Here is a 22,565-nt window from a genome sequence, read left to right on the forward strand (position 1 = left end):
GGGAGGAAACCTGAAGAATTATATGACAGTAGCTTGTTTCCCTCCCCTAGCCCCCTATCCCAAAAGGAAACAAAAAAATAAATTACAGTGAAAAGAAAAAGAGGGTCATAGAGACTTCTAGACCAAATCTTTCTAGACCACTTGTATGTAGCTACTGAATTAAAATATATGATTTATGGATTTCAATAAAGCCTTTGGTACATTATCTTAAAACAGAAGAGATAACATGTCCCAGATGCATGTACAATTACCCACAGGAGGACAGGTGAATTATATTGGGAAGCCAGAATCTGGAATTTGGCTCTGTATTTTAATGTATCTGTTAATCATCTTGAAGAAGCACAGACAATATTAGCATGAAGATTCATGAAATGCAAAGGACCAAAAGGACACTGATGACATCAACTTTCTTATCTTAAATACAAAAGTGCACAGAATAAAAAGACAAAACAATTGCTTAGAGTATATATACCTTACTTTATGACATGCTAGGTCCTTGAGCAGACACAGGACACCCCCAGTGTACCTATCCTTATGTACACTTGCAGTACTGTGCCAGTCAGAACAGAAGAGACTGAGAAACTTGAGACTACCAAGGCAAGAAAGACATTTCAAGACATAAGACGAGAAACTTGAAAAGAGAGGTGAAGAAATTAATGAACTGAATGCCATCTCAAATAAATAAAGGATGTCTAGAGTAAGAAACAAGCCAGTGATTTACCTACAAGAAACAACATGATTGTTTACGGAAAGAACAACTAATCTTGACAAGCAAAAGATGATGAGTTAGACTAAAGGAACAAACTGTTAAATTTATAAAAGTTTAATAAACAGCTTGAGAAGTTTCAAGAGTGGAATGATGATACTCAACAGCCATTTTTATCTGAACTCACTGCAAGGAAAATCAAGCAAGTCCAATATGATTTAACAAGTCTATGGCAATGTATCTGCTGGTAACTGAATCTGAATCTTCCTTGTGTTTTATGTTCTTTGCATTTCTACATGATTTTATTCCTCAGGTTTCAGTACCCAAGAAGCAAATCAAGATCTAGGCCCAGTTCTTTCTCTACCTTTCCAATACCCCAAATAGGATCAACAGTCTTTGAAAATAGAGTATATCTTATGTGATGATTCAGACTAGATAGATGGAAGATTTTTTTTCTTTTACATGAGAGTGATGAAGTGGTGGAAGAGGTTGCCCAGAGAGGTGGTGAATGCCCCATCCCTGGAAACAGGGATCCAAGATCACACTGGATGTGATTGGATGCAATTCCAATGAATTGCAAGAAAACTGTTACAGATTTTCTGGTCTATAAAGTAAAGCAAAGATGCTGTGCTACAAATAGCAGTTCCAATAACTATTTATCCACCTGTTTTACAGTGTCAGTGCTAAATGCAGTAATAGACACTGTTTTGCACAGAAGTTTTCATCATTGTGTTCTTCTCCTGTATATATCTGATTCTGATGAATTCATAATATTGCACGTAGTGATTCAAGAGGAATCCCATAATATCACAAAGGAACACTTATACCTTGTGAAATCAGTCCTTCACTATTGGAGCCTGGTTAAAGATAGAGTGTATGATCCCATTTCTAAAATAAGTTGCTTTTTATGACAAATTGTTTCTGAACTAATTTCAGCAGTTCAGCCCTCTTTCTGATTCTTATAAATGAAAATAATTACATAATATTTGTCTCCCTTTAATAGATTAAATATTCAGGTCCATTAAATATTAATATGCTTTCTTGCTGCTGGTCAAACAACAAGAACAACTGTCAGCTCCTTTCCTTCTCCCCAGAGCAGTCTCTGCACAGTAGGACAAGTTCTTTTTCCTCTCCTATTTGGCTCTATTGATTAAAGGATTGCAAGACTGATTACCAGACCACAGTGGATCCTGATACCAGAGCGAAACTGCCATAGACTATTAACCATGCTGGCCTAGTATATTAACTAAAATGCTCAGTATAAAGAAAATACAAATCATGTAAAGTTGTTACTTGTGTTCCACAGTATACCTTGTGTCAATCCTGTAAACTGGGAAATTTCTGCAACAGTTATTGAATTAAATTTACTCTGCCTAGCAAATTGGATTAGCATACCAGTTGGTGCTTTCAAATTCTTTTCATGATCAGCAATTTGCCACTGGACTTCTGCTGTTCTGTTACACAGCTGAAAGATCTATTGTATGAACAAGAATATTGAAAACACAAGTGAAGCAAAGTGTAAATAAAAATATACCTCAGCTGGTGGTGGAACTCTGACACTTACGGATCTTAAATTTCCAGTGATGTTAGAGGAAAGACTTCAGGTAAATGCAGGTCTAGTCTTAAAAAATTACTTGCAGGGTAGTTTATAGCATTTTTTTTAAAGTGAAATTTAATTTCAAAGAAAGAAAAAACCTTGAAAAATTAAATAAAAACTCAAAGATTTTTTTTTCATTGCTGAAAAATCACCAATAGAAATAAAAACATGTTACACTGTCTTCATGAACTTTACAATGCTAAAAGATGATACATGGTAACATAACATCAAAATTAAAATCATCATTATGAGTATGCCTTCATTAATTGAAGTGTGTTTCTCTCCAATAAAAAAAAAAAATAAAAAAATTGAGTGAATGGATGAGATCTGAACCATGGCGATAAAACTCTCCTCCTTAAAAGACTATAAACTATAACCTATAAAACTATTTTGTGCTATCAACATGTGATGGATTTTTGGAATAAGTTGTTCTTTTCACTGAAGGCCCACTCTGTGTGTAGAGGCTCTAAACAAACATTAGAAATTTCATTATTAGAGCTGTATGAAAGTCAAGCTTCCAATTGACAAATAACCCCTTATTTTTTATAATACAGATTTTTTTTAAAATTCTGACTTTGATTTTTTCTCCTTGGATTGTCATGATGAATTACAATTCAAAGAGCTTCCCCTGACGAAAAAAAAAAAAAAAATTAAAAAAACTCACAACTTCCTCACCCCCTCCAAGAAAACCCCAGATCTCCAAAGATAATTCAACCTTATTTAACTTTCCAATTCTGCATGTGTGTGAAAGTTTATACGTTTTAGACTGAAAACATTTTTGCATTCAGTACAGATTTGCCACTGTGTGAAATTCATCCCAAAATGGTCAAAGTGATAAATTACACGTGCTTTATGATAAGTGACCCATTTTCATTAAGCATAATGGGTATTTTTCCCAGAAGCGTGTATCTTGGCAAATATCTTTTCTGCCTCAATTCTCCATCCCTAGAGGGCAACTTTTATATTCAAAATTAAGTATACAGCACTTTGATGGTTTATTTCTGAGAAATTCCTCATTAAGTCAATAGTATTCTACCCCCTTATACATTGAAAGTATGCAAACTTGTCAAGCTTTAAGGACTTCTGTGGCAAATATTTCTTATCTAGCTCATCCAAAAGATTTATGAAAGCAGGTTAAATTGAGGTCTTAGTTCCAATGTTCCATACAGCTTTTACTAGAATATACAGCCATCATTTTGGATTTATTCCTTTACAAACAGATAGTACATATTCAAGTCTACATTCTGACTAAGAAAACATCTCTCACTAAAGCTTCACTGACCACATGCTTTAGAAACAAGTTATTCAGCTTTCCAGGCTAGAGGGCAGCGATCACTGCTGAGGTGGCTAAGTACACTGCTCTGTAGAGCTAAGACAAAGTCATCATAATTCCACTCCACTCATTTTCTACAAGAAATTACATTTTAAAGCACTGTCTGACAGAAGTGAGAGTCTGCCTTTCTGGGGAAATGCTACAAATGTATCCCCATTACAGTTTACCTTATTGACGTCCATTCGCAACTTCTCATTGTTGGCACTGGCAGCTTTTTCTGCTGCTTTCTTTTGACGCTGAGGTCCCCTGCCAAAGAAGATGTAGTTGACCAATGCATACTCCAGCAGAGCCATGAAAACGAAGACAAAACATCCCATAAGGTACATATCAATGGCTTTCACATATGGAATTTTGGGAAGAGTCTCTCGAAGATGGGTGTTAATTGTTGTCATTGTGAGCACAGTTGTGATTCCTGGAAAAAAGAATTGAGAAGTCTGGTGATTCAAATATTTTTAATTTATTTTCTAGGATAGCAATTTATAATATTTAAATGCTAGATTTGAAAAATAATTTTTTGTCCCCTGGTGGAAAAAAGATATCTCTAACCTCTGTCCATATTCATAGAATCCTAGAAAGGTTTGGGTTGAAAGGGGTCCTCAAAACCATCTGGGCGGGGAACCTTCCACTAGACCAGGTTGCTCATCACCTCATCCATCCTGGCCTTGAATGTTTCCATGGATGGGGAAGCCTCAACTCCAGGCAACATGATCCACTGTCTCACTACACTCACAATGAGGAATTTCTTCCTAAAATCTAATCTAAATCCAGACACTGTCAGTTTAAAGGTATTCCTCTTTGTCCCAAGTCCCTCTCCAGCTCTCTTGGAGCCCTTTTAGGCTCTCAAAGGTGCTCTAAGGTCTCCCTGGAGACTTCTGTGCTCCAGGCTGAATAATTCCAACTCCCTGTCTTCATACAGAGAGGTGTTCCAGTCACACAATTATGTTTGTGACATTTCTCCAGCCTGTTAAGGTCTCACTGGATGGCATCTCTTATGTGGACAGCATCACACTGCTCAGGAACTTGCTGAGGATGCCCTCAGTCCCATTGCCCATGTTGCTGACAGAGATGTTAAGCAGCACCAATCCCAACACAGACTCCTGAGGACTCTTGTCACTGGTCTCCACCTGGACATCAAACCGTTGACTGCAACTATTTAGGTGCAACCATCGAGCCAGTTCCTTATCCACTGAGTGTTCCATCCAACAAATCCATGACTCTTCAGTTTAGAGAGAAGGATCTCATGCATAACAGTGTCAGTGCTTTGCACAAGTCCAGGTAGATGATACCAGTTGCTCTTTCCTCATCCACCAGTGTTGGGACCCTGCTGTAGATGGCCACAGACATTGTCAGGCACAACTTGCCATTAGTGAAGCCAGGTTGGCTCTCATCAGTCACCTCCTCAGGTTCCATGTGCTTTAGCATAGTTTCCAGGAGAATCTGCTCCATGACCTTGACAGGCACAAATGTCAGTGACAGTTCCCAAAGTTGTCTTTTTTTCCCCCTCTAAAAAAGGGGGTGTTTGCTTCCACTTTTCCATTGAACGAAACTTCACCAGAGTGCCATGGCTTCTCAAAGATGATGGAGTTTTAGCCAATTCATTTGCCAGTTCCCTCAGGAGCTGTGGATGTATCTCATTAGGTGCCATAGACTTATTCTTGGGATCCCCAAGTTCCTTAGATGGTCTCAAACAATATTCCTTAAGCAGGTGGTTCCTCGTTCTCCCAGTCCCAGCCTTTGCCTTCTGCACCTTGGGCAATGTCCATGAGAGCAAGGCACTAAAAAGGCATTCAGAACCTCAGATCCTGGGTATCCAGGCCTCCTGCTTCCTTTCAGAGGACTCCCATTTTCCCTAATTGTCTTTTAGCACCAGTATCCCTATATAGACGCTTTTCTTGTTGCCTTTCACATCCCAGGACAGATTTAGTTCTGTCTTAGGGCTTTAGCTTACCTAACCTGATCCCTGGCTGCTCAGATTTTTTTTTTTGTGTATTTCTCACAAGCTATGTGACCTTGCTGCTACCCTCTGTAGGCTTCCTTTTTGTGTTTAAATTTTTTCAGGAACATCTTGTTCAGTCCTTATCTTGGACTTGGATTTTTTTGCATAGCACAGAAAACATTACACCTGTAATAAACTGAGCTCAGTCAAGCAGACAGTAGTTGGATTCCATAAGTGTATTTTTAAGCAGCTAAACTGCAACCTTCTGTAATGAGTCTCAGTTAAAAATTACAGGCTACAGTCACTTTATCTTGCTTTCCTCCAGCATTTTCAGGATATCTCAAATTCTTAAGGCAAAATGCTACACAGAAAGATCTGGTAAGACTCATTCCATATCTATATTCTATATAGATTATATTCTATAATGTTAGAATTTCAAATTCTCAATGGCATATTTTATGAGGATTTACTTATTTTAGCTATTCAAGAGCTGTACTGGCAGGAATCAGTCTGATTTAGACAAAATTTGGCAGTAGATAGAGATACTTATTTTTGTAACATGCTCCTTATGATGAAGGGCACAGAATAAACAGACACAAATGGGACTAGTGGGGAGATATAGAAATACTCTAGAGATTAATTAGGGAAACAGTTTTGCTTTTGGAATGTAAGGAGAAAAGTAATCAGACTCTTACAATTGTTTAGGTTGGAAAAGACCTTTAAGTTAATTGAATCCAATCTTTAAGTCAGCATTGCCATGCCCACCACTAAACCATGTCCCCAGGCAGCAGGTCTACACATCTTTTAAATCCCTTCATGGATGGTAACTCCACCACTTCCCAGAACAGCCTCTGCCAGGGCTGGAACTGCAATGATTTGGTGAGGAATTTTCCCCTAGGATCTAATCTAAACCTTCCCTGGCATAACTTGAGGCCATTTCCTTTTCACTTGATACGTGGTAGAAGAGACCAACCCCCAGGTGGCTACAAACTCCTCCCAGGGAGTTTTAGAGAGCAAGGAGGTTCCCCTGAGCTTCCTTTTCTCCAGGCTGAGCTCCCCCAGCCCCCTCAGCTGCTCCTCATCAGTCCTGTGCTCCAAAGCCTTCCTCAGCTCTGCCCTGGACACACTCTGGACACACTCTGGACACACAGCCCCTTTGTGTCTGCCTTGAAGTGAGGAGTCGAGAACTGGACACAGGATGCACAGCCTCTTCCCTCAACATAAGGACAAGTCAACTATACAACCCTAGTAAAACTTTATTTAATTCCTGAAAGGAAAATCAATTTATAATCCATATCACAGTGCTGAATGTGTGTTCTGGATTGCCATGGGCAAAAGCAAACTAAGTGCATTCTTTTCAGAGAAAAAAGAAGTAGCAAAAGAACAACAGAATATGTTTAGGCAATTAGGCTAATTTTGGTTACAATATTATACAGTTAGCTGATTCAGACATGAAATCACTTTAAGTTTTATTTAAATTCTGATGTTTTAAATGCTGATTCAAATAATACAAAGCTTAACAAACCAAACATATAAAGGTCTAACATATACTTTTTTATTTTCAAAGCATGCATTATCCACTCAGCCAGAAGCTAGAAAAACCATTCAGCTAAAGCACACTGCATGAGATGTGTAAAAATGCCTACCTAAAGCAACTCTTGCAGCTGAAGCATCATAATTAATCCAGAAGGAAACCCAGGACAGGATAGTGATCAGAATAGAAGGCATGTAGGTCTGCAGAATGAAGTAACCAATGTTTCTCTTAAGTTTAAAGCTGAGAGACAGCCTTGGGTAGGCACCTAAAAGAGAATATTTGTATGGCCATAATTTATTTGTATAATGCCTGAAAACATTTTTCTTTTCTGTCATTTTGGTTTTATTTTTTTTCATTTAACATTTAGTACACTCAGAGCTGAAAGATCCAGGATATTCAGCTGCAGAATTTCTAGCAAGAATCATAATCAAATAATCTTTTATGTTAAGGGTACAAAGATGGTCTAGTTGCTTATCTGCTGGTAATCATAACATCCAACAATCAACGGCCAAAATACGTGTCAGAGCAACAGAGCACAGAAATGCCTCTTCCCTGAAAAACTCTCATATGCCAGCTTCAGTGTAACCTTTATCCTAAACTTCTCCCCAAGAAATGCAACACTCATCTTTTGTCAGGAATAATATTATTATTATTCCAATAATAATAGAAGGGGAGGGGAGGGAGGGGAGGCAGAAATATTGTAGTGTATGAAACATTTGTTAATATGAGTGCCTAGAAATCATTCTTCAAGTCCCATTTCTGCTTGATTTTGAAGAATTTTGGATCTACAATCCTTCTATAGTCCCTCCAAAGATGATATCTACCCATATTTGGAAAATAAGTTTTCAAGATAATTTTTTTTTAACACAATGGGTTTCTCAAGTAGGTAGAATTTTTTTTTATTTTTTTATTTTATTTTTATTTCATGAAATCAAATCTAATTTTCTGCTTCTTCTCAGCGAGCATCTTTTCAGCCTTCTACTTCTGCTAGAACAGCTAAACTGGAAATCCTGGAACAAGCATTTAAAAGATTTTATATTGAAGACAAAATAATTAGTCTACTACATCTCCAACTTGGAAAAAGGAACATCTAAAAATACAGAGAAAAAGGTTCCTAAATTTCCTACACTCTGGGTTGGGTTTATGGCACAGAGGTACACAAGTGGCTTAAGCAGTTTTCATAGGTAAACAGAAAATACAGCTCAGCTGATGAGCCTTAACATGACATCCCCTCTTCATGAAAGATGCCTTATACACTATGGAAGCTGTAATAAAAACTTCTGTTATTCCTGTTCCTGAAAGTTTTGCTCCTCATTTGCACACTGAGAATTAATCCAGTTTCAAAAGTCTTTAAAAGAATTCCCCTTTTAAGTTCCCCTCTACAAACCTGTAGAGAAAACAACATTCTTGGTGATAAGCTTGTAGTCTACAATGGAGAACTGTGGCAGTTCGATCTTTGTCACTCCTGTGACTGCATTATCACCCCCACGCCAGTAAAATTCAATGTCATCTGTTGTATAGCCATCTATAAAAACAGGAATAAACAAGTGAGATACACATATCTTCTGACATCATGAGGAACAGCTCGTTAACTCAAATAATATAAAATATATTTCTAAAATTAAGCTATTTATAAACATACAGACACAGATCATTCCAAATATAACTTCAAAAGGCAATCCTGGGTGTATTTTAATATTTGTTGGGTTTGTATTTTATTTAAAGATATATTACATGAATGTATTAACAAAACAGATGCTTAAAATCAAATTAAGTCTGCACACATTCCATCTCTAGATAGCAGCTGTACATCAGCTTAAGGTAACTTCTGATCCCAAGGCTGGATAAAACGGCATAAATTCGCTGTAATTTCTGTCCCTGAGCTGAAACATCAGCGCCGGCAATGTTTAGTTTTTAGTTGCAAAAAACAGCATAATTATTTTTCAGAAATGGCTTTAATGCAGTAAAAGGCAGCCACATTCAGTGGGGCTTGTGAGAGGCCTCACAGGAACCAACTATAGCAGATGAAACACCTATCAGTGGCAAAAAAAACATCCACGAGAAATCAACCAAAGGAAAAGAAAAATTCCCATCACCCAAAAAACCCATGCCAGAACACAGCACATGTTCACACAGTCATAAAATGTATCCATGAAAAAGGAATCTGGGTTCCCAAATGGCAGCTGAGCCAAGTTACATGCTTGGAGCTGGTGTGCAGAAATGATCATGAGGCATCAGAAATAAATCTACTGCAAAACCACAAAATACAATATTCATTAATATTTCATTATACATTAATCTAAATATTTTTCTCATCAAAAATTGTAAATAAAATCAACTAAAACACAGAATAATAACTATGACTTTTTTTGCAAATTGAGATTACAAATATATAAAACACCTTGATTTTAAGTCCTCACTCACAGACAAATTTGTACACTAAACACCATTTTACTGTGCTCAAATACCACTGAATTTCAAGGAATAATGCATAGAATCTATAAAACTGTTCCTGTGCATCATTAATTTTTTATAATCCAAGTAGAACCCAGGTTTACAGCATTAGTGGAAGGCAAGCAAGGTTGAAGACATTAACCAAATAACCTCTAAAAACACTGAAACAACTATTAAAATCAATCTAATGCACACAATTTTAAAAAGTATTTTGGTAGATACATTTCAATAGTACGTTGATAGCAATTCCAGAGTTTTGTGTAAGTGACTCTTTTACTTTCCTGCTCACAAGTGTGTCTTCAGAAAAGAGGCAGACAGCTTACGTATGTTTCCCTGCCTAGCAACACTTTATATTTGTCAAGTCTTTCTCTAGGCTTTCAGAGAGACAAATAAAATAAAATCTAAAATAAAATAAAGTCTAAAATAAAATAAAGACGAATAATCATATTGGCTGATCTTCAGATGTAAAAGCAATTTACATCTTTTTATGAAAAATATAAAAGAACATCCTTAGAAAGTTCAGGAAGATTTATACTTTTTTGGAATATCGTCAAGCTTTGCTGATATTCTGACATCTACCCTGCCTTCCAACGGCAAATTCCAGATTCTAATACCATTTACTGTTGTGGTGGGATTAATCAAGGTAATCTATTTAATTCTGACGTAACTAAACTGTTAAACTTCATAGCTAATAAATCAATATTTCATTTTTATTTTGTTTATTTCTGAAAAAAAACCAAATGGCAAAATAAGTTTCAGAAGGGAAAAACCCCACTTTTCTATGTAATAGAAAAAGTTTATAAAAGGCCTAAATGGCTTTTTATTTGGTTGTATTTTTTAGAATATCTGTTAGAAGAACTTTTTTGCTGAACTGCCTATGAACAGTTTAGCCTTGAACTGTCTAATTATACCAGGGTTCACACAAGAGAACTCCAGGATTTACATTCCAGCTGGCTGCCAAATGCTTCAGCGTTACCCTCTACCAGGAAAACATGGTTCAGCTTCTCCCTGGATTCTCACCGCCTTGACACTAAGCAAACATTGACAGCTACTTTTTAGGAGAGAAGAATCCTTGGAAACTCTCACCCAAAAGTTCAAACTGAATATTCCAAACCCCACAGCTCTGGGTGGCTCTGGGGAGAACTGAGCAGAATTCCCTGTTGCTTAAGGGATTTAACATTGGGCAAATGATAAGCTGAGACAGACACAGAATGACAAGACTTGTTAATAGGTATCAATAAGAAAAATTTCAGGAAGTGTCTTTAAGCTTTCATTAAAATACTTCTCACTCTTTCCAAAAGGGATCAATTATCCCATTCATTCCAGAGTGTGGAGAAGAGCAAAGAATATTATAGTTATCTGCAAATGAATGCTCTTGTGTACTGCTAAAATACCCAAAGATAATCTGCTATAAGTCTAATATTTGCAAAACATCTGCCAAAAGAGAGAATGGGCCTATTCATGTCTCTAGTGGTTGTTTTACAGTAAAGTCCAATTACCTGTGGCTATAATAAACTACTTCTGCAGATATCTGGGACTCAAAACAACTCTACTTACAAGTTAAAATTATTTAAAGATCAACCAATTTAAACTAGTAATAAACAGTCTAGACACAACAATCTGTAGCTCTTGAAAATAAAAAACAAGAATTAATAAAGTCAGTTCAATACTTCTAAATTATCAGACCACATATTGGTGAAGTCGAAAGGAAAGCATGCTAAACCCAGAACTGTTCCAAGTAATCTTTGCAAGAATGATTCAGAACACTATTTGATTTAGACTGTAAAACAACTGTTGGGTTACTATATATTAAATTGTATGTAGCTCTGCTGCCAACAGAGAACATCTGATTGATTGCTTTTCCCTCAATAATTTATATATCATCAGCAGCACGATTTACTTCACGTTCAGAAAGTTCAATTTCTCATTTCTGTCATGCATCACATGCTGGCAGTCAACCAAATCAATACACTGTCCTCGTAATATGGCACCAATCCTGAGAGAAGCAAAGCATTCTTGACTCCTAGAGAATGGAGCTCTCTGGAGAATGGGACAGGGAGTTTATCATCGTGTATACATTGAGGCATGACAGATGACGAAGCACTGTAGTGGAAAAACAAACAAGTAGTAGAACATAAAATAAAAACCCCTTCACATAGAAACTATAAAAACACCATTTTTTTTTCCAGCCTATTAAAGACAAGTCAAAAATAGGAAATTCTTCTTATACAAACAACCTAAAATGAAAGCTGAAGCATTACTGACTGAAAATGAAAATATTTAGACACAAGACAATTATTAGAAACATCATACAATGGAAGAAAATAAGCAAATTCTTCTGAAAAACTCAGTATTTATAAGGATTTACTGCCTCACAATGCTGCAGTTTATACATGACAGCCAGGAGATATTTTACATCTACATATCTACAGTGTGCACTGTGTAGGAATTCAAGTGCTCCACATTACTGACACTATGACAGCACCTGGAGACTGAAGATAAGGCATCTGTTAATTTTTTTTGGAAGGGGGTGAAGAATGGAAATGACATAAACATGCAAAACAGTGAAAGTGTGCCTAAAACAAAGGGAGGATTCTGAGGCTATGCCCTCATCTCTCTCTGCCCTGAACCACCAGAAATTTCTGTGAGCTTGGGCAATACATGCGCACATCCTGCATCACCTCTGAGCAAAGGAGAACCAGCTCAGCACTGACCAGGACACACAGGAGACAAAAGCATCCTGTTGGCAACTGTCTAAATCCTACCTCCAGCTGCTAAAGCTTATCCAAATAACTGCTCCTCTAGTTACAACCTATATCTGAGATTCTGAGCACTCAGAGCATGGAATTATGATGAAGCACAGTTCAGCTACTTCATAATTTTTGCTGAGCGGGTCTGGGGACTTGTTGAAAGCTGGGATCACACCACCCCTTTGACTGCCTGAGGTATTTGTCTTTTGCTCACCAATGAAAAACATATGAGAATTCAGTTTACAGCAGATTCTGGATCTAAATAATATTACAAAGCAACCATTTACAAGATGAACACCATATACCTGGTGGAGAATAACAGAGTCACATTATACACATGGTATTTCTGGAGAAAAAAAACCCCACAAATGTACATTAATATATACAAAAACCTATGGCCTCATAGATAGGGAATGAGTAACAAGCTACCTAATTTCTCCTGCTGCTATCAAATGGATTTTCCTTGCCTAGCCACTCACAATATAGTGGCTTCCCAAAATAAAATTGAGAGAACTCATCTATACCCAAGTGAATGTTGTGATTACAAATATACAAAATAATGTATTATGATTGCTAGCTAACAATAATTTATATAATTGCAGGTCATAGAATTTCAGAGTAATTGAAGAACTTGACATCTACAGACCCTGTAAAATCAGATGAATGCTCTAAAAAAAGTATGAAATGATTAATCCTGTTCATATAACAGACTGTAGAATACCTTTAGTAGCAATATATATTCACTGTATTAATTTTTAAAGATAGAACCACTACTCCCTCCTTTTTCAGGATTTTCTTCAGCAGTTTTGCATTTACACAGAGTAAACAACAAAATTTCTCAAAAACTTTTAAGTAACATGCAAAGCATATTTTGAAATTCTGAAGCATTTCAGATCTCTCAAACTTGTTTCACTGCATCACTTCAGCCTTCACTTATTCAATTCACTTATTCATTCAAAAACATAGCCAGAAAGAGTAAGTTAGAAGTGTTTCTTTGAATTTGCAGAGATGTATAAAGCTGAGGAGAACACAAGACATGAGGTGCTGAAACCAGTTGGGTAACACAAGGATGAGTAGGAAAAACAGAGTTTGTGTGCCAGAGCAATTGGAAGAAAGCACATCATACTTGTTACCTTCTTCTCTTTCCCATTCCCTCTAAATTCTGTCTTTCCGAATCAAGCATTACAATTCTTCTTATATTTCACTTCAAAGGCATTTTCCCCTAAGGCTCTGAGGATTTGGATACAAAGAGGATGTACAATTTTCTGACTGCAGTGAAATTCAATTGATCTTTAGATTAAATTGTCAACATTCTCAAAAAACAATCATCTTCAGGTTCTACAAATGGCTTTTTACTGGGGAGAGTCGGAAATGTTATGCTGTAATTACTATATACAGCTATTTTATAAAAGAAAATGTCTTTTCATGAGCAAGTGAAATAACAAAATTGATTCCAGGCTTTAGAGTAGGATTTTCATGATAGCAGAATCAAATTTAATTTTCATGTAGGTACTTCAGGCTGATTCTTGCTTACAGGAAGCCTGGTAACTTACAGAATAGGCGTCCTGGTGGAACTCATTAATTTTTTTTTCCCCCCTTAATTATTTCACTGAAAATAATTCATACTTTAGAGGACCTCCTGCAAAATGCTTTCATAAATGCATTTCCACTGCTACAATATTTCTAAGAAAAGAGAGATCAGAAACAGATAAGGAGATATGTATCCAGGCAATAATATTCAAAAACTTTTTATCTCCTGGAACACAGCAATTTCTTGCAATCTTTCTCCATTCCAGTTTGAATGATCTAAATAGTTGTTGGATTCAACAGTGTAGAGATCCTGCAAGCCCAAGAGCTCCTCAGCCAGCAGAGACAGAGAATGTGGAGAGAATGTGCCTGGAGGAAGGAAGGTCTTGGTGGCTGACTGGCACAGAGACGGTGCCACGGCATCAGAACCAAGTTCCTTCTGGACTCCAGGGACAGCCAGACACCCTCTGGGTAGGCTGGAGCACAGATCTTTCCCACATCCTGCACAAAAGTACGCTCTTCGTCTTTTTCCTTCTGATTTCCATCATCCTTTTGTCCTGCAGACCATGCGCTATGTTTATGCATTAAATATATCCCAGAACACAATGAAGTACAACACATCTGGCTAAGTTTTATTCATTTAACTGGCTAAGCACAGGGATTTCCATCACTATGGAAATTATGTATCTGATTTCTGTAGCCATACAAATATAGATAACCATGCATGTTTTATACAGTACACAGAAACATCCTATCCCCTATTTCTTACACAGTCCATATTACCTAACCCACTTATTTCATTTAGCAGATGACCTTTTCTGAGGGTAAGGTTGAAGGCATTATATCAGCACATTGATTAAGTCTGGATCATCTTGAAGGTTATTTCAGTGTAGCATGGGTGACATTAAGCAAATAGGTGAGGAAAACATGGGTGGCAACAGTTGTCAATATAAAGTTAGAGCTAAACATATTTCTCACTTCCACTACTATTAAAATTACAAAGGAAAAAAAATCCTTAATCTTTAAATTAAAAAAACCAAACAGATTAGTATACATTAGACTTCTGCAGTGAAGTTTATTATTTCCCTATTACACATACCACAGAAAAAAGGAGTTCTGGAACACACAAGTAACTGCGTGAGACATGGCAAATCCGTCCTAGATGTAAAAGATGGCGGGAAGTTTAGTTTCATTTGCAATTAAAAGTAGACTATGTTGAAAAACTGTGAAACTCAAGAAACCAAATAAAATGAACTATTTTCTTAAATCTCAATTTTATTGTCAGTGACACAGAAGAACCAAGAAATTTACTTTCACTTCTCATAATGGTAGATCTTCAAGGATGAAATAGGAAATTGCAATATGTAACCATGAAGATGATATCAATCACTTCTGAGGAAAGCAACATTTAGGCAGAAATAAATTTCTATTTAAATATGAACTGATGTAAATAGGATAAAAATGAATACATGAATACTTAAGTGATCTATTTCAATGCCATTAAATCACAAAATGAACAGAACTCAAGTGAAAATAACCATTGAGAAAAGACAAGTGCAATCAGGTATGAGCAGGCAATGAGCTTTTCATTCCCAGAATGATCAACAAAGTGAAAATACAAATTATTTCCTATGTTTAAAGACTTTTTTACTACATAATTTATAGATACCTTCTTCCACATTTAAATCAATAAAAACAAGCCAAAGTTAAATAAAAAATAAATAAAAAAATACCTTCAATATCATACTGGCATCAAAAATTGATTACAGGGGAACAAACATTTACCCTAGTTCATGAGATTTAATCTCAATCAGATACAAAGCACATGTCCCAGAAGGCTGAACTGGGAGATCTACATGGAAGACTGAACTTGGAATGTCAAAAGACAACTCAAGGTCTGCTTGAACCTTCTGCCATACCCAAACCCTCCAGTTTAAAAAGCATGATAGTGAAGTGCACATACTTTAATAAACATGGCTAAAAATGTTCACTGAACAATTCAGTAAATCAGTGATGCCTCTCATATATTAACTGGATCATTTTATAAAGTGCATAAATTTGCATAGGTAATCTCATCAACCCAACAGTCAAATATGAAAACTCTTCTGTGTTTTTAAATGAGGGATATGTAGAAGTAATGATTCAAATAGGAAGTACTGTGTTCTTCTGGCATAATATTATACAGTCAACTTGGGTGCAGAGGGAACAATTTTTTGTATTTTGATGCATATAAATATATATATTATATACACACACACTGAATTTTTCAACTGTATTCTGAAAAGATATTTTTGAAGATTGATGGATGTGTCTTAACCCTCAACTCTGTAAAACTAAACACTGTTTCTACTCTGAAAATAATTATTAGCAACTGTCTTCTGTTTTTGAAAGGCCATATTTCAAGAACAGAACTTCTATAGTAAAATGAACATCCATACTGAGTGGGTGTAAATGACAAATTATTTTCTCCTCTCTCCCTTCAGTAAGGACAAGCCTCATATAGGGAAACCAAATACTTATATTTGCATCCATGAATTTCCTCACTGCAACCTTTACGTCATGATTTGAACTGATTTCCTATACTTTTATCTCATTTGACTACATTAACTGATTTATCCATAGGAAAATTTTTTTCCAAAACAATTTTAATGTGATCTGGAAACTCTGAAGACCATTGAATATTGTTCTCTTTTAGACAAAAAAATCTCACAACTTATTTCAGAGAAGACTCCATGAAAAGACTGTGTATGCTGTTTGCTCTTTTGTCTGATTTAAGAATTGTTCTTTTTGAAACTGGAAATAAAAATGAGGGGTATATCTAAACAAATGAATCAGCAAGGCATCATCTCCACGAGCTCAATTTTTAATACCTTCAATATCTAAGACCAAATGTTCTAAGCTTCCTGCAACCCACTATCAGCCTACATTTTGAATGGTGATGCACATTAAAAAAAAGAGAGGAAAAATGAACAACATCTGGCAACCTTAACCTTATTTTAAAAATTGCATTAATACTCCACTCTGCTTAATTATTCCATAGCTGTATTAAAAATACAAGGCCACAATGAGAAAAATGCAATTTGTAGAAGAAAGCCCTTATGTTTGTGGCTGTGACATTTTTCAATTTAGAAAAATATTCACTCATTATGATGTGCCAGCTTGCAATACAGTGTGAGGTAATATTCTCCATCTTTGCCTGAAGGACATCACAGTATCTGAAACGCTTCTACTTTTATGTAAAGATCTGGTTATGAAGGTTTAGGAACATTGGTCTCACTGTCCAGCAGGAACATGCTAAAACCTGTTATTGCCAAGAGTGAAATATTAGAATATAAAAACCCCCACAGGTTTTTACACATGTAGAATAATGGTTGGGTTTCGACACCTAACTGAACCTGCAGAAATTAATTTTCTTTTAGTAATAAACAAGATATAATTAATGCTCCTTCTAAAGTCAACTACATGTATAGATTGGTGAACTCTTTCCTATCTGGGTAAGTCTTCTGTCATCAACAAAATTTTTGAGGATAATTACATGTACTTTTGATGTAGAGAACTATTTATACAGTACCATGTGAATGAAGTTTATAGGAACTTTAATTATAGACCATGATATTGTTAGAACTACATCATTATTTTCTAAAAATTGCAATAATCCTGTAACATTTCTAGATGTCCTTCACACAGCTTGGTTGATATCAGAAACCGCATCACTGCCTCCTCAAAATATTTTAGTGGGAGTTGTGTCCCTCAAGGCTCAGAGGACTTTCCTGCAGGAAACTCTGTTGTGATACCTCTATCAGAAAAGACAGCACAGGTTTGTTGGCAGTATCCCAACTACTTTCCTAGGATGCTGAAAGAGTCCAGAATAAATTTTTTTGACACCCATTCCTCCAGCTTTTAGAAATGGTATGCAGAGAAAAGTTATTTGGTGGGTAACAAGATGATAATGGTTGTGGATGGGTATGCACAAGGTAGCAGGAATTGGAAGAGTTTTAATAGGAGATGGGGACAAGGCCAAAGGAGAATGAAAGCTACTTCATCTCTCTGTGTTTATCTGTCACAGGAAATTAACCCTGAGAGCCTCAAACACACAAAGCAGCTACTTCTGTAAATCTATGCCAGATACAACCTCATCCCATATTTTTTTCATTAGAAAAGTTCACTTGCCCTAGTCCAGTTTAAAGTTTTGGCTTTTATGTGCCACAACACCACGTTAAATCCTGCTCTATAGGTTATGTACTGTTTTACTCAATATCTGGTATTCTCCTCTGATGTGCACTGATGTACCATACTAATACATACTAAGTACCATACTAGGTTTCATTACATTTCATAAGTTTATAAGTTCACAAAATTGTGTATAACTTTTCTAACATTCACTTTTTTCCTGAGCTGCAACTCCAGGCATTGCTTGAGGCTATGCCTATTTCATGAAGTAGATGTGACTGAGACAAGATAATGCCAACTCTTAAAGGGACTTTTTCCTGCAAGCAGATTTTAACACACTGTTGACTTTTATTCTGTTATTCTTTTATTCTTGCTATTTCTCTAGCTCTAGTATTGTAACTGTGTCAATATGCAAATATATATTACATAAGGTTGCCTCTTGGGCTGGAAAAGCAAGATATCTGCATATAATTGTTCATTAAGAAGAATCCAGTGCAATATTTTAACATACATAAAAGAAAATTAGCCTCAAATACAAAAAGAACTACAACTTTTGCTCAGAGCCCCATGTGGACTGCACCTCTCTCGTGCCTTTGAAATAAATGCCCTTCTTCAGAAAAAAACGAAGAGGAAAAAACACATGAATAATACAATAATGTATAATGAACCATGCAGCAATGGAATATGTTGTAATTAATACTTCATGATCACTATACTTTCCTGAAACAACTGCGTATAATCATTCTTGAAGGAGTTATGAGTCAAATTCACCTCCAAGCTACAAAAAAACCGAAAACAAAACACCAATGTAACTATTTTCAGATTAAGCTACAGCATTTCATACATGTGTCTGTCTGTTCCTTATTTAAAGTGCCTTTTCCTTTACACAGTGACATTTATTCCTAGCTTTTCATTACAACCCAAGGCTTATGTGCATCACACATGCCATTATTTACATTTATGTTCCTATTTTCTAAATTTGTCTTTCCTTTGGAAGTGTTATCTTGTATGTGTCTGTGGGCTTTATGGACCAGAAAAACTGCTACTTGTAGGGAACATATTGTTTCAGTGCAGAAGTAAGAAACTGTAAGTACAGTGAGCTCTGCTATCATAAATATGAAAATTAGATTCCTCCTCTGCTCTGAAGCATCCTTGGTGTCCAGGAAGCTGTCATGGCTCAGGAACACATCCATGAGGCAGGTAACTAACAGCCCCCTTGTAAATATGGTTATCAAACCATTGTCCTATCTGTGGTGCTCCCAACTTTGCATCATTAAATTATTGCTGTACTCTGTTTATATTACAAGTACATCCATGCTGTAGTCTTTATAAGGAAATATTTTATTACTATTATTGTATAAAGCAACTATTTGTCCAAAACTTAAAATGAAAGCCCTCTTGTGTGGCAAAGAATAAATACAAAACAAAACATCTTTGGAAGGCATTGAGTTGAAGATAGTGATCCTTCTCATAGGAGTTTTATCATGTCATTGTGTCACAAGTTAGAATTGGGAACACTGAAAAACTGACCTGTCCCACGTGGCTTTTAACTGCCACTCTGACTTGGAACATCTCATGAAGCTGTTTAGACAAATGGAAGGTATGCAATCCCGATGTTTTCCTGGGCACAAGATCTGTAATAACACCCAGTCTGTGTGTAGAGTGGTGAAGCTAAGAAATACTTTCATTACCTTCCCTGTACCAAGCACAGATGCAGAAAGACAGACTGAGTCCAATTCTTGCTTTTTAAAGTATCAAGATCTATTGAAACAAAAAAGTGTTGCCCAGTCAACGGGAAAAACACAGGACACTTTTTCTTCAAGGAAACAAAAAACTATCCAGGTCTACAAACTCATAATAATGCAGTGCTGTTTAAAAACTGTCAGTACAGCTACCTGCCAAGGACAACCCTGAAAGGGATGAACTGGAGCAGCTCTCCCTGGAGGCCCATTAAACTCTTCATTTGGGTGGAACTGCCTGGCCATTAGTAATGATAAATACTAATGAGTGCCATAAACATAAATGCATGTGACCATAAAAATGGGTCACCCCCACCAAAGGATCCATATTCCTGTGGTCACCATGGTGAGTACCAGGAGCCCACCAACAGGAGGATGGAGAGGAGCAGCTCTCTGAGAGGATGTACCACATTCAGTCATGGTGATTTAAAGAACCTTTACACCTCCTTGGGCACACCCTAAACTCTCCATGCAGTTTACTCTACACACGGCTGAGATCACCAAGAGAAAGCCTTCCAATATCACATCACAAAATACACCAACACCTATAGAATACTTAAAGGACATAATATATTAAATGCTAAGTTTATTTCCATGGTTTGTTTTTTTTGTTTTGATTTTGGATGGAATTGAACACATAGAAGGCAGCCTGCCAGCTTAATTACAATTAAAAAAAACAATTAAAATCTGTGCTGCACTTTTGTCCTCTTCACTAACCCAAATGTACTCATAACCTGTCCATTATGGCTATTTGCTGCATCATTAAATATAGAAAATAGCTCAATATTGTTAACATTTTCTGTAGGATCACTACACTTGGAAGAAGGTTGACAGCTGAAGACATGGAACTCATAACACCAATAGTTAAAGAGGCTACTGGCAAACTAGCAAGCAACCCATTTAAAACAGCAGAACACATTTAAACAATGTTTATCTGCAAACATATTTAAATATATGCCATACTTAATGTTTGAATATCCAGATTTTAAAATGTGTAACCACTCTATGTAGCATAATTACACAATCTAATACATAAAGCTATGAATATAAACAAACAGCGAGCTACAGTCATTCGCTACATAACTTTAATATTAAGTATATAGAGATCCCATATAAGTAACACTTAATATTAGGAAAAAGGAAAAACAGGAAGTCATTATCAAATGTATAATTGCTGTACATGATAATGGCAACATTCCTGTGGATTTACATCAGAGCTGCATGTCCAGCAATGATGTTTTCTTTGGAAAAGATTTTTCCCTGACTTTGTTGAGAATAATTTTATAAGTAAGCAGAAATACCAGAAGTTGCACTTACATCATCTGTGCTCTGCAGAGTTACTTGTGTCAATATTTCAGAATGATCTGTAACTCAGAAACCTCAAGTGAGAATTTGGTCTGATGAAAGGAAACGATACAGGGACGGTTGCTCAGATGGGGTTGATTATCAATAGATTCCTGAGGGTTTACATCTGTTGAGGATCTACCAATAAATGTTTTCCACACAGAAAAGTAATCAGAAAAAATGTTGGGCTAATCCTGGCTGCTTATTTTCAGCTATTTTTACCCTCACAACAACACTAGGCTGCATTAGAAACTTCATCATATGAAAAACAGTGTGATCAAGGGAAAAATTCTAGTTTGGAAAGGTTAGATATGTTTCAGAACTGACATTAAAGGAATGTAAAAATCAAATAAGATTTGAAAAAGACAAAAAACTATTGCAACAAAGAAAGACCATTCTTAAAAAGGAAAGTTAATTAGAAACATATTAGGAAAATCCAAGTGAAAAAATTTTACTTTCTGCCTTAACTTCAACTTTGGTAGAATAGAAGCATTTATGGCTCTATTTATACTTAAATTCGCTTAAACTATGTATTTATGGTATGTGCAAATTAATTCATAGTCTTATGAAAGGCTAACTTGTCTAAACCATAGAGAAAAGTGGTTTTAGTACCACACTTCTGCATCATGAGAGCACTCTTTCAGCTTAGTTTCTTTTGCAGTCATTGTACTGCAGTATTTTCTTTTTAAATTAGTTCCCAGCATGGACAAAGGTGGGCTTTTTTTTTAAGAAAGAAACACTTGACAATTCTACAATTCTGTATATTCCCTAGAGACAATTATCTAATACAGCTTTTAGCAAAAAAAAAAAAAAAAATCACTTGAGAAAACTAAGGGAAACCAAGAATGTGTTTCATGGAGCTAGTAAAATTAATAAATTCTAAATCACTTCCCAAATTATCATTACATGTATTAGGGGTTAAGGAGCATTCCAGCTACCAATTAAATGCAGCCATTTAATAGCACAAAGTAGCCTCACACAACAATTTCTGGCATACATTGAGGAATACAAAATCCAATTAAAATTACAGGGAGAATTTAGCAGGGAAGAATTTAATTAGCAAAGATAAAATTTTGCCAGAAGACTGTTGCTAACACCTGTTCTGAAGTGACAAGGAATATGTAGTAACAAACATTTGGGTCATAATTTATGTTGCATTTGCTAGACAGTTCCACCAGTCACATTTAGATCCTCGTTCCCCTTACACTGGGGAAGCTCTGCTTTCTCAGCTACTGCTGCTGCTACACAAGTCTCTGACTCATTCCAAAATCCTAATCCAACCCAAGCAGTACTGTTGGAGCACTGAAATGCTGATTTTCATATTTCTGTACACTTTAAATCCCATTTATTTGCATCTTTCACCTGCCCTCTGTGAAGCTGCAGAACTTCCCGTAAGCAGCTGTGAGTGGCCACAGGGACACCAGAGAGTGGCCACAGGGACACAAGAGAGTGGCCACAGGGACACCAGTGAGTGG

The 22,565-nt window shown here is 36.2% G+C and overlaps 1 protein-coding gene across 2 annotated transcripts in view; it reads right to left on the reverse strand.

Moving 5' to 3' along the window:
• The window catches only part of GABRB2 (gamma-aminobutyric acid type A receptor subunit beta2), a 133,376-nt gene that overhangs the window by 11,660 nt on the left and 99,151 nt on the right, over positions 1–22,565 (reverse strand). For both annotated transcript variants that reach the window (XM_058848671.1, XM_058848672.1), the window contains exons 6-8: positions 8,494–8,631; positions 7,219–7,371; positions 3,804–4,048 (exon numbers count right to left, since the gene is read on the reverse strand). In XM_058848671.1, the coding sequence (XP_058704654.1) occupies positions 3,804–4,048; positions 7,219–7,371; positions 8,494–8,631 (536 nt within the window). The remainder of the gene's footprint in view (positions 1–3,803; positions 4,049–7,218; positions 7,372–8,493; positions 8,632–22,565) is intronic.

The sequence above is a fragment of the Poecile atricapillus genome, chromosome 13 (genome assembly GCF_030490865.1).
Source record: "Poecile atricapillus isolate bPoeAtr1 chromosome 13, bPoeAtr1.hap1, whole genome shotgun sequence".
In the NCBI taxonomy this organism is placed as follows: Eukaryota; Metazoa; Chordata; class Aves; order Passeriformes; family Paridae; genus Poecile; species Poecile atricapillus.